This window comes from Salvelinus sp. IW2-2015, unplaced genomic scaffold (assembly GCF_002910315.2).
Source record: "Salvelinus sp. IW2-2015 unplaced genomic scaffold, ASM291031v2 Un_scaffold2160, whole genome shotgun sequence".
Classification (NCBI taxonomy): Eukaryota; Metazoa; Chordata; class Actinopteri; order Salmoniformes; family Salmonidae; genus Salvelinus; species Salvelinus sp. IW2-2015.
In genome coordinates, this window is record NW_019943491.1 from 77,198 (window position 1) to 93,114 (window position 15,917).

Sequence of the window (15,917 nt, forward strand, 5' to 3'; positions counted from 1 at the left end):
GGAGAGGCTAATACATTCACTACACTCCATGGGTTTAGGGCTGTGATAACACTCCATGGGTTTAGGGCTGTGATAACACTCCATGGGTTTAGGGCTGTGAGAACACTCCACGGGTTTAGGGATGTGATAACACTCCATGGGTTTAGGGCTGTGATAACACTCCACGGGTTTAGGGCTGTGATAACACTCCATGGGTTCAGGGATGTGATAACACTCCATGGGTTCAGGGATGTGATAACACTCCATGGGTTCAGGGCTGTGATAACACTCCATAGGTTTAGGGATGTGATAACACTCCATAGGTTTAGGGCTGTGATAACACTCCATAGGTTTAGGGATGTGATAACACTCCATAGGTTTAGGGCTGTGATAACACTCCATGGGTTTAGGGCTGTGATAACACTCCATGGGTTCAGGGCTGTGATAACACTCCATGGGTTCAGGGCTGTGATAACACTCCATGGGTCCAGGGCTGTGATAACACTCCATGGGTTCAGGGCTGTGATAACACTCCATGGGTTTAGGGATGTGATAACACTCCACGGGTTTAGGGCTGTGATAACACTCCATGGGTTCAGGGCTGTGATAACACTCCACTGACCCACTGTATACAATGACAACAATCCGGAATTAACATGTTATCAAGGCTATAGTGAGCACGCCAGGCAGGCTCAGAAAACCCTTTACACTCGTACTCGTATACAGGTTGAAAATGGCAGATTTGGGCACTGATAAGCGACTAACTTGGAATACAGTGGATTAACTTATACAAGAGCCTAGACTTAGCGCTTCATAGCGTTGTATGGGTTTTGACTGACAGACGTTCTGAACCTAATGCTACGCACGAGACAAGAAGTCGTCCCCATCCCTCGCGCTAACCGAGTAACTTTTTTAATGTTTTCGTGGTCTGAATGTAGGAAATATTTGACATTAAGAGGACTCGATGTATTCTTACAGAGGAGACGTTGAGAATTATAATAAATACCACTTTGATGTCATACAAGCAAGCCAAACACCCATGAGTCCAAATGTGCACTTCACATTTCCATATCATAAAACTCAAGTCAGATACAGTGTCAATGTTTATGATCACTATGTTTGATGTACAGTTACAAGATGACATGGCGTTATACCCTGGCTTGTCCTGAACAGAATGAGCCTGTTTGTCTGTTGTGAAGTAAATGTACCGCAGCACACACACCTGACTGCCCTCACGACTCCATTCTATGTGCACCAAAATTACCATCTGTTTTTCTGAATTGCCCTGTGAAAGCCTAACACTCTAAGATCGTATTTTATAACTTAGCTAGTCATGTTGGCAATAGAGCAAGCTTTCAAAGGATGCCCACCTGAACCGTTTTTATAATTGTGTGATGGCAGGGATGCAGGGCTGTGTTCCAAACAAAACAACTACAAGTGTGCTTGCTCTAGCTCCTCAACGGCACAACTAGGAGAGCTCAAAAAAGCACCTTATAGTTGAAGACTGTTCTTTGAGTCATAAAAGTGCTTTGGAATTACTTAGGAACTGTGCACACTTTAGAGAGGTGTGGATCCACTTGGAGACACCAGTTAGTCCTCTCACTCAAGGCTTTGTCATATGTTGCACCTAACCCACATTACCCCAAGAATATTCTTGTCATGTTACTGAATGTATCCAGAGTATTTTCAGATTTCGTTATTAACAAATTCGGCGAAAAGTAGAATAAATGTAAAATGCACATACAATCAACAGTGTGATGTTTGAATTCAGTTTTGTGTCAGATGAAATGTTGCGTCCTCAACAATATTTTTTCCATAATCTCCAAACTGTTCCCTTTCAATTGCTACCATGCTTATGAATTTGCTTTTCTTATTTCTTCTGTAAGAAACATTTCAATTTAGCCCTATCCATATATGGCAATTCCCACGAGTGTAAAGGGTTAAGTAAATGTATTTTGTCGAGAGCAATACAACAAGTACAACGAAGGAAAGTATACCTTCAGAGCATGCCAAGAGGACAAATAAACAAGTGAAAATACTTTTTGAAAAGATAAATTGCGTTTTGGTCTGTAATTGATTCCTCGGTGACCTAAAATAAAAATGCTCTCTTTTCCTTTCAAAGAAGCATAAAGAAAGTAGTCTGAATGCGTGGAGACCCGCTCCATGGTGGGCTGTAGCCAGCTAAGCACTACTTATCAATTCAGAGGCATCTCGTTTAATTGAAGTCACAGAAAAGTCATCAACTCTGAGGGAGAGTCTCATCCTTCCATCCCTCCTTCTTCCCCCGCTGGACCAAGCAGAGAAAACATTGGGTCAATAGCATCAAAGAACCTTCAAAGAACCTTTCAGAACCCCCACCACCGCACCACCCCCCACCGCAACCCTCCTGCAAAACACACCACCGGGGGCCGCCTTTGAACATGACTCTTCCCCAATGACCTCCCAATCTCAGTGCTGATTTCTCAAGGTCACCGTGGGCTCTTCAAACGTGTCAAATAATGATGTTGGCGTTTAGAGAGGACATAGGCCCTTCAGAAGCTCACATCTTGACAGGCCATGAGGATTCTGTGACCTACATGTAGGAGGTGTCTGGAGGAGTTGAAAGCATTTCTTAATTAGCTCCGTAGATCCACTTAGTCCGTACCCCTGGTGTACCCTGATGAGTCTGTGCCCACCGCCAACACCATCAAAGGCCGATATAGTTTGGAAATCAAATTTAGATCTTTAATTTGGTTTGCTGTTAAACTGCTGCTGTGGGCTGGTAGTGCAAACAAACTAGAAGAGCCTATTAAGATGTACAGTACAGCAATATGGATTTGTGGAGGATATTTAACTGATCAAAGTTGTGCTCCAATCAGACACATAATATATCCACTGCGAACAGTCACACAGAACAAAAACATCCCTTCCTTTGATGAGTGTTTAGTTACCTAAATGAGAAAAAGGGCCAAATAACAGTTACATCAACAATCATCACAGTTGTATATGCCATTTTAGCAGATGCTGTTATCCAAAGTGACTTACAGTCATGCTCTTACTACTAATCACTCATAACAGTTTGCAGCCCAAATATGGTGTGCCAGGATCCAAAAAGCCATTCACACCCCAACCAATCCTGGCAAAGATAAATCCAAACCCCTCAACCAATCCTGGCAGAGCGGAGCCCACCAGTGCTCTACACATCACCCCCTGCCCAGCAGCAGGGTTAGAGGGTTGCCAAGTGTTTCTTTCCGCCAGGGCTTGCCAACACCCCACATCCCAGCTGGCTTGGTGAGGAAAGGGTCTGGCTAGCAGAGGCACAGGACAGGAGGTGGCAGAGTGCCTCATATCCTCCTGACCCTAAAATAACCACCGGAACCACAATAAAGCCTGTTGCTGATCTGGTCTCACTGATGGACATGTTGTTGCCTCAGCTGCTGATCTGTTCTCACTGGCGAACATGTTGGTGCCCCAGCTGCTGATCTGTTCTCACTGTTGGTGCCCCAGATCCAGAACTATTATCACTTTCAGAGAATCTACCTGTGCCACCAAGACGAGGGTATTACATTGTGGTGAAAAACAGGGGTTTGAACTTAGGGCCAAGTATTTTCCCCTGTCAGTTTGTGTGGTGAGGAAATAATCTGAATCCTGGTTATACTCTATATTAGGGGTTCCCAAACTTTTTCACGCACCACATCTATTTCTATGGGCACAAGCACTGTTCATGTCACAAACTGTTCACACCCCTCTTGTTGGTGGAAAGAATTTAGCAGGTTTAAAGCTTATTTCCTGCAATTTTACACATTTTGTCATGGGGTGCAAACATAATCTTGCAATTCTATACATTTTGCCATGTCTAATGTGTATTCATGTGATATTGAGTGACAAAAAAATTACAACAATATCTATGGGCTAAAAAACCTAAATAAAAACCGTTAGCTGACATGGGCTAGTTGATCTGGACATTTCTTAAAAGTTATAAATAGCTCTCCAAGGTCTGCAATGACTAATATGACAAGAGGAACTGATGATACACTACCCGATTTCGTTGCACCTTGTGCATTCTATTATTACAACTTTCAAGAGTAAGTTTAAAGCCGGACTAAATAAAAAATCATATATAAATATATATATATAAATACATAGGGACCTCAGAAAAAACATAAATATCTTATTTACATAGGTATTCAGACCCTTTGCTGTGAGACTCGAAATTGAGCTCAGGTGCATCCTGTTTCTATTGATCATCCTTGAGATGTTTCTACAACTTGATTGGAGCCCACCTGTGGTAAATTCAATTGATTGGACATCATTTGGAAAGGCTCACACCTGCCTATATAAGGTTCCAGAGTTGACAGTGCATTTTAGAGCAAAAACCCAGCCATGAGGTCAAAGGAATTATCCGTTCCCTACCCGAACTGACAGAGATAGAAAGGATCTGCTGAGAAGAATGGGAGAAACTCCTCAAATACAGGTGTACCAAGCTTGTAGCGCCATACCCAAGAAGACTTGAGTCTGTTATCGCTGCCAAAGGCGCTTCAATAAAGTAAAGGGTACTTATGCAAATGTACAGTTGAAGTCGGAAGTTTACATACACCTTAGCCAAATACATTTAAACTCAGTTTTTCACTATTCCTAACATTTAATCCAAGTAAAAATTCCCTATTTTAGGTCAGTTAGAGTCACCACTTTATTTTAAAAATGTGAAATGTCAGAATAATAGTAGAGAGAATTATTTCAGCTTTTATTTCTTTCTTCACATTCCCAGTGGGTCAGAAGTTTACATACACTCAATTAGTATTTGGTAGCATTGCCTTCAAATTGTTTAACTTGGGTCAAATGTTTCGGGTAGCCTTCCACAAGCTTCCCAAAATAAATTGGGTGAATTGTGGCCCATTCCTCCTGACAGAGCTGGTGTTTAACTGAGTCAGGTTTGTAGGCCTCCTTGCTCGCACACGCTTTTCTGTTCTACCCACAAATGTTCTATAGGATTCAGGTCAGGCCTTGTGATGGCCACTCCAATAACTTGACTTTGTTGTCCATAAGCCATTTTGCCACAACATTGGAAGTATGCTTGGGGTCAATGTCCATTTGGAAGACCCATTTGCGACCAAGCTTTAACTTCCTGACTGATATCTTGAGATGTTGCTTCAATATATCCACATAATTTTCCTTCCCTCATGATGCCATCTATTTTGTGAAGTGCATCAGTCCCTCCTGCAGCAAAGCACCCCCACAACATGATGCTGCCATCCCCGTGCTTCACGGTCGGGATGGTGTTCTTCGGCTTGGAAACCTCCACCTTTTTCCTCCAAACATAACGATGGTCATTATTGCCAAACGTTTTTATTTTTGTTTCATCAGACCAGAGGACATTTCTCCAAAAAGTATGATCTTTGTCCCCATGTTTTTTTTGCTGTTTTGGAGCAGTGGCTTCTTCCTTGCTGAGCAGCCTTTCAGGTTATGTCGACATATAACTTGTTTTACTGTGGATATAGATACTTTTGTACCTGTTTCCTCCAGCATCTTCACAAGGTCCTTTGCTGTTGTTTCTGGGATTGATTTGCACATTTCGCACCAAAGTACGTTCATCTCTAGGAGACAGAACGCGTCTCCTTCTTGAGCGGTATGTCGGATGCGTGGTCCCATGGTGTGTATACCTGCGTACTATTGTTTGTACAGATGAACGTGGTACCTTCAGGCATTTGAAAATTGCTCTCAAGAATGAACCAGACTTGTGGAGGTCTACAATTTATTTTCTGAGGTCTTGGCTGATTTCTTTTGATTTTCACATGATGTCAAGCAAATAGGCACTGAGTTTGAAGGTAGGCATTGAAATACATCCACAGGTACACCTCCAATTGACTCAAATTATGTCAATTAGCCTATCAGAAGCTTCTAAAGTCATGGCATATTTTCTGGAATTTTCCAAGCTGTTTAAAGGCACAGTCAACTTAGTGTATGTAAACTTCTGACCCACTGGAATTGTGATACAGTGAATTATAAGTGAAATAATCTGTCTGTAAACAATTGTTGGAAAAATTACTTGTGTCATGCACAAAGTAGATGTCCTAACCGATTTGCCAAAACTATAGTTTGTTAACAAGAAATTTGTGGAGTGGTTGAAAAACGAGTTTTAATGACTCCAACCTAAGTGTATGTAAACTTCCGACTTCAACTGTATATATTTCAGTAAAAAATCAAAAACATTTGAAAACATTTCTAAAAACCTGTTTTTGCTTTATCATTATATATTTCAGAAGGATTTCTGTAACGTAACAAAATGTGTGTGGGGCGGAGCTGAATCAGGTTAGTTACAACTGGGGTTGGAGCGGAAACCTACAGGAGGGTAGCCAACTTGATCAATGTGGTCAGAGTGTGTTTTTGTAAATATAAATGGGGTTAATGTGGTCGACCAGATTTACCTCCAAGCTGTATTCCTCCACGGTCCTCTTTAGCGGGTCAACGATCTGCCAGCATATGAGGATGCATAGGTCAATCAGCAGCATCCCACCAACAATGATCAGCAGCTTCTGGTCCTTGATAATCTGGAGGGGAGAAAAGGAGTGAGTGAGGGGAGAGAGAGCAAAGATAGTGAAAGGGGAGAAGAGAAGAGAAGAGAGTGATAACACTGTTAGAAAAACTGTATCTGTACCTGGAAAAGGGCTCTACCTGGAACCAAAAACATTTCTACCAGTAACCAAAAACAGTTCTACCAGTAACCAAAAACAGTTCTACCAGTAACCAAAAACAGTTCTACCAGTAACCAAAAAGGGTTCTACCAGGAACCATAAAGCACTGTAACAGGAACCCCACGCATATGTACATAGCTACCTCAGTTTCCTCGTACCCCTGTACATGGACTCAGTACTGGTACTCCCTGTATATAGCCATGTCACTTTTACTCATTATTGTTATTCACTGTGTGTTTATTCCTCGTCACCATTTCTATTTTTTATATATTTTTTTATCTTTAACTCTGCATTATTCAAAAAGGACCTGTAAATCAAATCAAATCAAATCAGATTTTATTTGTCACATACACATGGTTAGCAGATGTTAATGCGAGTGTAGCGAAATGCTTGTGCTTCTAGTTCCGACAATGCAGTAATAACCAACAAGTAATCTAACCTAACAATTCCACAACTACTACCATACACACAAGTGTAAAGGGATAAAGAATATGTACATAAAAGATATATGAATGAGTGATGGTACAGAACGACATGGCAAGATGCAGTAGATGGTATAGTGTACAGTCTATACATATGAGATGAGTAATGTAGGGTATGTAAACATAAAGTGGCATAGTTTAAAGTGGCTAGTGATACATGTATTACATAAAGATTGGCAAGAGTGCACGTAATGATAATAGAAGTAAGTATATACATATACATATGAGGATGAGTTAATGTTAGGGTATGTAAACACTTATAATTATAAAGTTGCATTGTTTAACAGAGTGGCTAGTGGATACATTTTTACATAATCCTCCATTCCAATTCCCATTTATTAAAGTGCAGGAGTTGACGTCAGTATGTTGCAGCGGCCACTAAATGTTAGTGTGTGCTGTTTAACAGTCTGAATGGCTTGAGATAGAAGCTGTTTTTTCAGTCTCTCGGTCCTGGCGTTGATGCACACTGTACTGACTCGTCGCCTTCTGGATGATAGCGCGGTGAACAGGCAGTGGCTCGGTGTGGTTGTTGTCCTTATGATCTTTATGGCCTTCCTGTGACATCGGGTGGTGTAGAGTGTCTCTGGAGGGCATGGTAGTTTGCCCCGGGATGCGTTGTGCAAGACCTCATACCCTCTGGAGAGCCTTACGGTTGTGGGTGGAGCATTCGCCCCCATACAGAGGCGGTGATACAGCCCGGAACAGGATGCTCTCCGATTCATTCTGTAGAAGTTTGTGAGTGCTTTTGGGGACAAGTTGCAGCAGGGCGGCGGTCGAGACCCAGGTCTCGAGCTTGATGCGAGTTTGGAATGGGGTACTATGGTGTTAAATGCTGAGCTGCTAAGTCGATGAGACAGCATTCCTGCACATAGGTATTCCTCTCTTCCAGATGGTGCGGGCAGTTGCAGTGCTGGTTGCGATTGGCTGTCGTCTGTGGACCTATTGGGTCGGTAAGCAAAATTTGGATGGGTCTAGGTGTCAGGTAGGGTGGAGGTGATATTGTCCTGACTAGTCTCTCAAAGCACTTCTAGTGACGGGAAGTGAGCTGCTACGGGGCCGGTATCATTTAGCTCATACCGTTAGCTTTCTTGGGAACAGGAACAATGGTGGCCCTCTTGAAGGATGTGGGAACAGCAGACTGGGATAAGGATTGATTGAATATGTCCTTAAACACACCAGCCAGCTGGTCTGCGCATGCTCTGAGGACGCGGCTGGGAATGCCGTCTGGGCCTGCAGCCTTGCGAGGGTTAACACGTTTAAATGTTTTACTCACCTCGGCTGCAGTGAAGGAGAGCCCGCAGGTTTTGGTAGCGGGCCGTGTCAGTGGCACTGACAGTGGCACTGTCAGTGGCACTACAGTCAATCCGTGATTGACTGTAGACCCTGCCACATACCTCTTGTGTCTGAGCTGTTGAATTGCGACTCTATTTTGTCTCTATACTGGGACTTAGCTTGTTTGATTGCCTTGCGGAGGGAATAGCTACACTGTTTGTATTCGGTCATGTTTCCGGTCACCTTGCCCTGGTTAAAAGCAGTGGTTCGCGCTTTCAGTTTCACGCGAATGCTGCCATCAATCCACGGTTTCTGGTTTGGGAATGTTTTAATCGTTGCTGTGGGTACGACATCGTCAATGCACTTTCTAATAAACTCGCTCACCGAATCAGCYTATTCGTCAATGTTGTTGTTGGACGCAATGCGGAACATATCCCAATCCACGTGATCGAAGCAGTCTTGAAGCGTGGAATCAGATTGGTCGGACCAGCGTTGAACAGACCTGAGCGCGGGAGCTTGCTGTTTTAGTTTCTGTTTGTAGGCTGGAAGCAACAAAATGGAGTCGTGGTRAGCTTTTCCGAAAGGAGGGCGGGGGAGGGCCTTATATGCGTCGCGGAAGTTAGTATAACAATGATCCAAGGTTTTACCAGCCCTGGTAGCACAATCGATATGCTGATAGAATTTAGGGAGTTTTGTTTTCAGATTAGCCTTGTTAATCTGAAAGTAAGCAGTTCCCTGTTAGTCTACACCTGTTGTTTACGAAGCATGTGACAAATAAAATTTGATTTGATGAGAGGTGGGATACAGGGAGGTACCAAAAGACGGCAGTCGTGTCAATCAACAAAGCCACTTTTTTGTGACTGAACTTTAGAGGATGAAAGGGGGCCCCCGTCTGATCTTTATTTTGAACAGCGTTTGACCCTGCCGCCATCCACATCAAAGCAAAGGTCAGGAGAACACAGACACGGATACACTTTGAGGGAAGTCACTTCTTATAAATACAATGATGTTCTCCCTCCCTTCCTCTCTTTCTCAATTCAATTCAAATTCCGTTCAAAGGGCTTTATTGGCATGGGAAACAAAAGTTAAATAAATAATCAAACATTTACAGTAAAGTTTAATTGGAATAGAGACATTTCAAATGTCATATTATGGCTATATACAGTGTTGTAATGACGTGCAAATAGTTAAAGTACAAAATGGAAAATAAACAAACAAATGTGGGTTGTATTTGCAATGGTGTTTGTCACAAATCTTGCTACTGTGATGGAAAACTGTGGTATCTCTCTCTCTCTCTCTCTCTCTCTCTCTCTCGTAAGAGTAGCACTCTGTTTCTGCGTAAACCTGATAGATTTATTGATAGATTTATCAGTCGCTGAAAGTACACGGGACCAGAATAGATTATCTTTACTGTAAATGAAATTGAAGTTGATAGATCAAACAATCATTCTATCTTTCACAATGACGGGAGCATCAGATCAGAAGATTGACCATGGTATCGTGATTCTGTCCCTTTGGTCAAGACAGATGTTGTTGATGCATGACCGTCTGGATAAGCCTATTCATATTTAAATTATCACATTATGCTATTCCCAATATGACATACAGTGTAGTTGTGTACTGGATACAATATAAGATAGATACAGCACAGTACACCGCCTAGCTGAGTGAATCTGAGTGGATTACAATATACTGTAGCTGTGTCACATAAAAAAATGAATATACTCTATTTGCTTTAGAGCAGGCTACCCCAGGCCTACTACCATTAGAGCTGGCTACCCCAGGCCAGCTACCATTAGAGCAGGCTACCCCAGGCCTGCTACCATTAGAGCAGGTTACCCCAGGCCTGCTACCATTAGAGCTGGCTACCCCAGGCCTGCTACCATTAGAGCTGGCTACCCCAGGCCCCAGGAAGTAGTAATACATTATTCTACTGCTGATTCATCATTAAAGCATGGGGATGTGGAACTGTAGCATATACTGTGTGTAGTTGTGATCAGGGAACAGAGCAGTTTGCCTTCAGGGCCCTGATCCGTGGGAAATGGGATCGCTCTATCTCAGCGATGATAAGACGTGTGTGTGTGTGCGCATGAGGATGTGTGTTTGTGTAAGTATGAAAGACACTGTTCATATCAGATCATGCACACACACATCTGATCAATTTTCTTTTTTTACTTTGACCCCTTTTTCTACCCAATTGGTAGTTACAGTCCTGTCCCATCGCTGCAACTCCTGTACCGACTCAGGAGAGGCGAAGGTTGATAGCCATGCGTCCTCCGAAACTGCTTGCTTAACCCGGAAGCCAGCCGCACCAATGTGTTGGAGGAAACACAGTACAACTGGTGACCGAAGTCAGCTTCGGTCCGCCACAAGGAGTCGCTAGAAGGCGATGGGACAAGGACATCCACGCTGGCCAAACCCTCCTCTAACCCGGACGACGCTGGGTCAATTGTGTGACGCCTCATGGGTCTTCCGGTCACGGCTGGCTGCGACACAGCCTGGGATCGAACTCGGGGGTGTTGTGACGCCTCAAGCACTGCAGTGCCTTAAACCGCTGCACCACTCGGGAGGCCACCTGATCATTGTTCTGTATGTACATCGTTGATCTAAGTGTTATGTGAATGAGCATGTACTGTATGTATAATGATAAAGCAACACCTCGTGGCAAAATGCCTCTCCCCTATTTGAACTAGATAGTATGTGTGTATGCATTGATATGTAGGCTACGTGTGCCTTTTTTAAAAATCATGTAGTTCTGTCTTTGAGCTGTTTTTGTCTATTGATGTTCTGTATTATGTCATTCTGTATTATGTTTCATGTTTTGTGTGGACGCCAGGAAGAGTAGCTGCTGCTTTTGCAACAGCTAATGGGGATCCTAATAAAATCCATCATAGAAATAGACAATAATAGGATAAATCGTTTGCATACTGGCGATATAGCGTGTACTGATATCGACGGTTTCTAAAAGAGAGAGATGGAATACCGGATTAGTGTGTGTTGTGTTGGCCTTTTCTGTGTGTGTTTTTGAGAGATTGATTGCGTGGTTATGGGTGGTGTATGGAGCTGATAATATACACAGAGACTGTGAGGGAAGCCGAGACTACTCTAAAAGTCCTCTGAGCGACAGATTAGGATGTCAGGGTGGAGGCTAGCAGAAGAACAACGTTTGATGCCGTAACCTGTGTTACACTGGCAGGCTTTTGTCCAAGCAATCGATTTGCATTTCTGTCTGGTGAGGGAGGGAGGGAGGGGAGGCGTACTGGGAGGGGAGGGAGGGCAGGGGAGAGCGTAGGAGGTCGAAGGCGGGACGGGAGGGAGGGAGAGTGAGGGACGGGAGGCGAGGGAGGGGAGGGAAGGAAACAGGGGGATGGTGAGAAGCGGTAGGGCCGAGGCGAGAGTGGATGACAGCGAACGGGAGGGCATAGGGAGGGATTCGGGCAGGAAGAGTTAGTCGCGATCGGTGCAGATCACTGTACTGCTCAGACGCACAAGCCGCCATCAACCATACGCAAGTGATGAAGCATGGGAGCGTACATATGTAAAAAGATTCTCTGACTTGTGACTGACCCAACCAGTCCTCCAGTTAGTCAAGCACGTATTCAAATGTTTGTGAGTGAGGAGGATGGGGGGGACTTACCATCACAACCAATACTGGATGTTGTGAAGCTCACCCCGGTCTGGTTGGGCGGTCGTGTGAGTGCCTGCTGTAGAATTAAAGATTCTGAGTCTTCTGGACCTGAGCCCATCGATTTACAGCACGCCAGATAGCGTTACATGTTTGGGAAGTGCCCCAAGTTATGCTGGCAAGAGCATCCTGTCTGGTGCAGCAGACATCAACAAGGCCTTATGGTTATATCAATAGCCTGCGGTGTTCTCTTCCCCCACTTTGGCCTGGGTGGGGATGAGCGGATGAAGTTCCACTTGGCATGCTGGCGAAGTACAAAATTCAAGCAAAGGGCTTTGGGATGGAGATGCAATCAGGGCAGTCCGGTGGCAACATATATCTGCAATCAGCCACCTGGTGAGAAGGGGGACTTTGGTGGACCTGAGGCGTCTTTCGCTGCTTGCTCCATCCTCCTCTAAATCCCCACCACCATCTGCCGCCTCAGAAAGCGCAACTGGTCCTGTGTTGGGAAACACACACCAAAGCATGGCAACAGGCCTGACCCAAACCAAGAAGTTGAACAATTGGGGAAGAGCCATCCAGGCCAAATTGAGGCTTGTTTTTTTTTTTTTTTTTTGTTTTGGACCTGACAACGATAGCCATTCCTCACCAACGGTAGAAAAGTGACCAGTAAAGACTTAGGCCCCAGAGTCTGATGTTCAAGAGGTAGACATTGAGTGAGGTAGTGAGGAGACAATGGAAGCTTAGAGGAAGAACAACCAAGCTTTGGTTTTCCTAGGACTATCCTTTAGTTGAAAACGTTTTTGTGGAGACGATGGATCATTGGGGATTCATTTCAATTCCCTTTCTCTTTCATGGTTCTGTGAAATCATCCCTGTGAAGAATCATTCATTTAATTAAAGTTCAATTAGTTAACTAAATAGTTTATTTTTTTTTTCTTATTGCACGGGATTTAGTCATTTGCCAATTTTGTCTACTTTGAGTAAGGTAAAATATGTATGTTTCTTGCCTCATAATGATATGGTAAATATATTCAATGCAAAAACATCTACATAAACATTAACCATAAAATGGTATTAATATAAATAGCATATACTGTATTCCGTTAATATTCCATATATTCCCGTTAATTTCCCATGGGGAAAATTTCCACTCTGAATATTCCCCAAAATGTGCAATCCCAAGGCAATAACACAAGGATAACCCTAAATAAAAAAAGGTTTAAAAGAAACATAATGTCATACTTCTAAATGGCGTGAAGGGAAATGAAATACAAGAAACCTGACGTTTCATAGCCTAACTGTTATATTACAAGACATGTAAGACAGCTCTATTAGTCACAATGATCATCAGTTTTCCTCTGGATGATGCAGTAAGCACACATTGAATTTGGGTGTTGCTTCGCACCTGAAGACTGGAAAAAAAGAAGGACCACATTTGTATGCATTGTGACACATTTAAAGAGCTATTCTGGACCCATAGGTTCTAATAAGGTTGTGCTTCAACGACAAAATCTGTCCTCACAGTTTGCATAAACTACATTGGTTCTCTCTCTGTGCTTTTGGGCCCCCTTACCCACCCCGTAGCAGAAGGGGTAACGCCAAAGATCGTCTTTTCTGCTTTACACACGACCCATTGGAGCCAAAAGTTTACCCTCTCGAACAGAACACATTTACCTAGTCAGGCCTTAGCGTTGTAAGCTACTGTAACGCTATATGTAGTCTGAGAAGTATTCCCCCGTCCCTCTATTTTTTTTTTTTTTTTTGTTTCTGTAAATTCCCCTCTGGTTAAGCACCCCCACTACGCAGACCCGGCTCGGTCGCTTTGTCAGTGGCTTACTCCCAGATACGGCCGCTCCATGTGGGAATTCTTTTATTAGAACAATATATTAACCATGATAAGCAATAATGTGTTAATCAGTAGGACTACGAACATCAACGTATAACAGAACAGACCACTGCTTCAAAGGACTTGTTGTGAATAATCTACACTCAGAAATCAAAGTACTTAACCTCAAAATGTATTTTCCAGTATAGTATTTCCTTTTTCAGGCTTTTTTCCTGAGGTAATAGATTCAACTGTTTCAACGAAACTTAAAGCAAATATGTTTTAATATAAACCGCAGGGTTATTCCAGAAGTAGATTCTGGAAAGTCATAGATTCAGTGGTCCCCTTAAATTAAGGGTCAAACCCCCTATCTCACTTCAGGGTGCACACACTGTCTTGTCGTGTTTGTGGTTGTCTTCAAAACAGTTGATGGCGTCACGAGTGTGTGTTTACCACATGCGCACACTTGGTGTATCTGGGCTGGTTCAATGGGCGAGCGGGGGGTGCTCTCGCGTTGTTGTGGTGGGCGTGTGTGTGTGCTATGCGCGGAGCGGCGGGCTGAGTGTTGGGAATTTCGTTAAAGACAGAGAGCAGCTCTTTTTGTACGAGGGCTGCACGCTCGTTCCGGAGTGTGTCACCGAAGAGCGGCCTTTTGGGCGTACAGGGTGTGTGCGAACGCGCGGTCGGGTCAGCTTTTGCACTTTCTATAGTTCAAACAAATCAGTAACAGAATCCCTGAATACTTTCTCTCTGCATGCTCGTGTCAGCAAGGCAAGACCGGGACTTAGTGTATGTAAGGAGCAATTTTATTTTCGTGAAATGGGTGGTGAACCTAATAAAGTGGACAACTGAGTCTAAGATTATACAAACAAGTCCTTGAGCATGTCTGTCTGTTATACGTTTGATCAATGGGTATAATGTCAATCTGCACCCCAGGTCCTCATAGGCTCACTTGGATATACTAGAGGTTGGAATAAAGAAAAAAACATGAAAACTAGGACATTTAAACACTGGCAGAATTTCTTTCATCCACCATCATTACATAACATATATTTTAAAGTCATAAATACCCTTCTAAGACCACGTGCTCTTTCTGGCTGTTTTTTAAAAGTTTGCAAAATAGGTTCTTTTCTGCAAGGAATATGAATTTGAAAAGGGATTTGGGTATAATGGGTGGTAGTTGCACAGCTCGCTGCTGAAAACTTAATGAGGACTGATTTGGGCAGTTTTCATGATCTTTTGGTGAAAAAAACACAAATTTTCCACATAGGATTTTGTCCTCCGCAGTTTTTAGAGAGACGAGAGCAAAATAGCATAGGGAAAGCCTGGTTTGAAGTCCTCGTTGTTAATGGTTAGTGCCAGTATATTGCAGAGGGGTTCCATCCAAGTTCAAGAGGCAAATCATTAATGTAACAATTTTAGCCACAAGACAAACATGTCCGCTCTACTTTTATATTAGTGATTTTTAAATATATCCACCCTCTGGTATCGTTTTCAATACCATGCTAATATAGATACAGTATCATATACAGTATGTTTTATGTTTCACTCTGTTTTTCTTTTTTTCTCTCTCATGCCATATTCCCATTGCTACATTATAGTTTTGCTATTCCATTACTCCCGTTCCATTGCTAGTTTTCTGTAGTCTGGTGCCTGTGTGAAAATGAAAGAAAGAAGAAAAATATTTCATTCTTCCATCACGGAACTGGTAGAGCTGGAACACAGGTGGGTGCAATATTATTAAGTACAACAGAAAAAACGAGCAGTACTCAGACCTACCTACCTACCTCTCTAGCCACGTCCTCTAAGGTTCTTTTTTCTACGAGGGAAACAACCTCTCGTTGTAATGAACGGGACATGACGTAACTTTTACAAAATCGTATCACTTCTAGCAATGACTGCTACCAGAGAGGGAAGAGGGCAAAGTTTGAGAGGGATACAACCGGGCCCAAAATCTTATCTTCTCTCCAGCAAGGTGGCGTTTTTTTCACATACCAAGCGAGGAGTTGGTGTATGGCCAATTGAGATGAAGTATCGAATTTGTTAATCGGATCGGTGTAC

At 43.1% G+C, this 15,917-nt stretch overlaps 1 protein-coding gene across 1 annotated transcript in view; it reads right to left on the reverse strand.

Moving 5' to 3' along the window:
* Positions 1-2,218: 2,218 nt before the first annotated feature.
* The window catches only part of LOC112073128 (gamma-aminobutyric acid type B receptor subunit 2-like), a gene marked incomplete at its 5' end in the record, with an annotated part of 48,360 nt that continues 34,661 nt past the window's right edge, over positions 2,219-15,917 (reverse strand). The window contains 2 exons of the mRNA XM_024140480.2: positions 2,219-2,266; positions 6,384-6,506. Of these exons, the coding sequence (XP_023996248.2) occupies positions 2,219-2,266; positions 6,384-6,506 (171 nt within the window). The remainder of the gene's footprint in view (positions 2,267-6,383; positions 6,507-15,917) is intronic.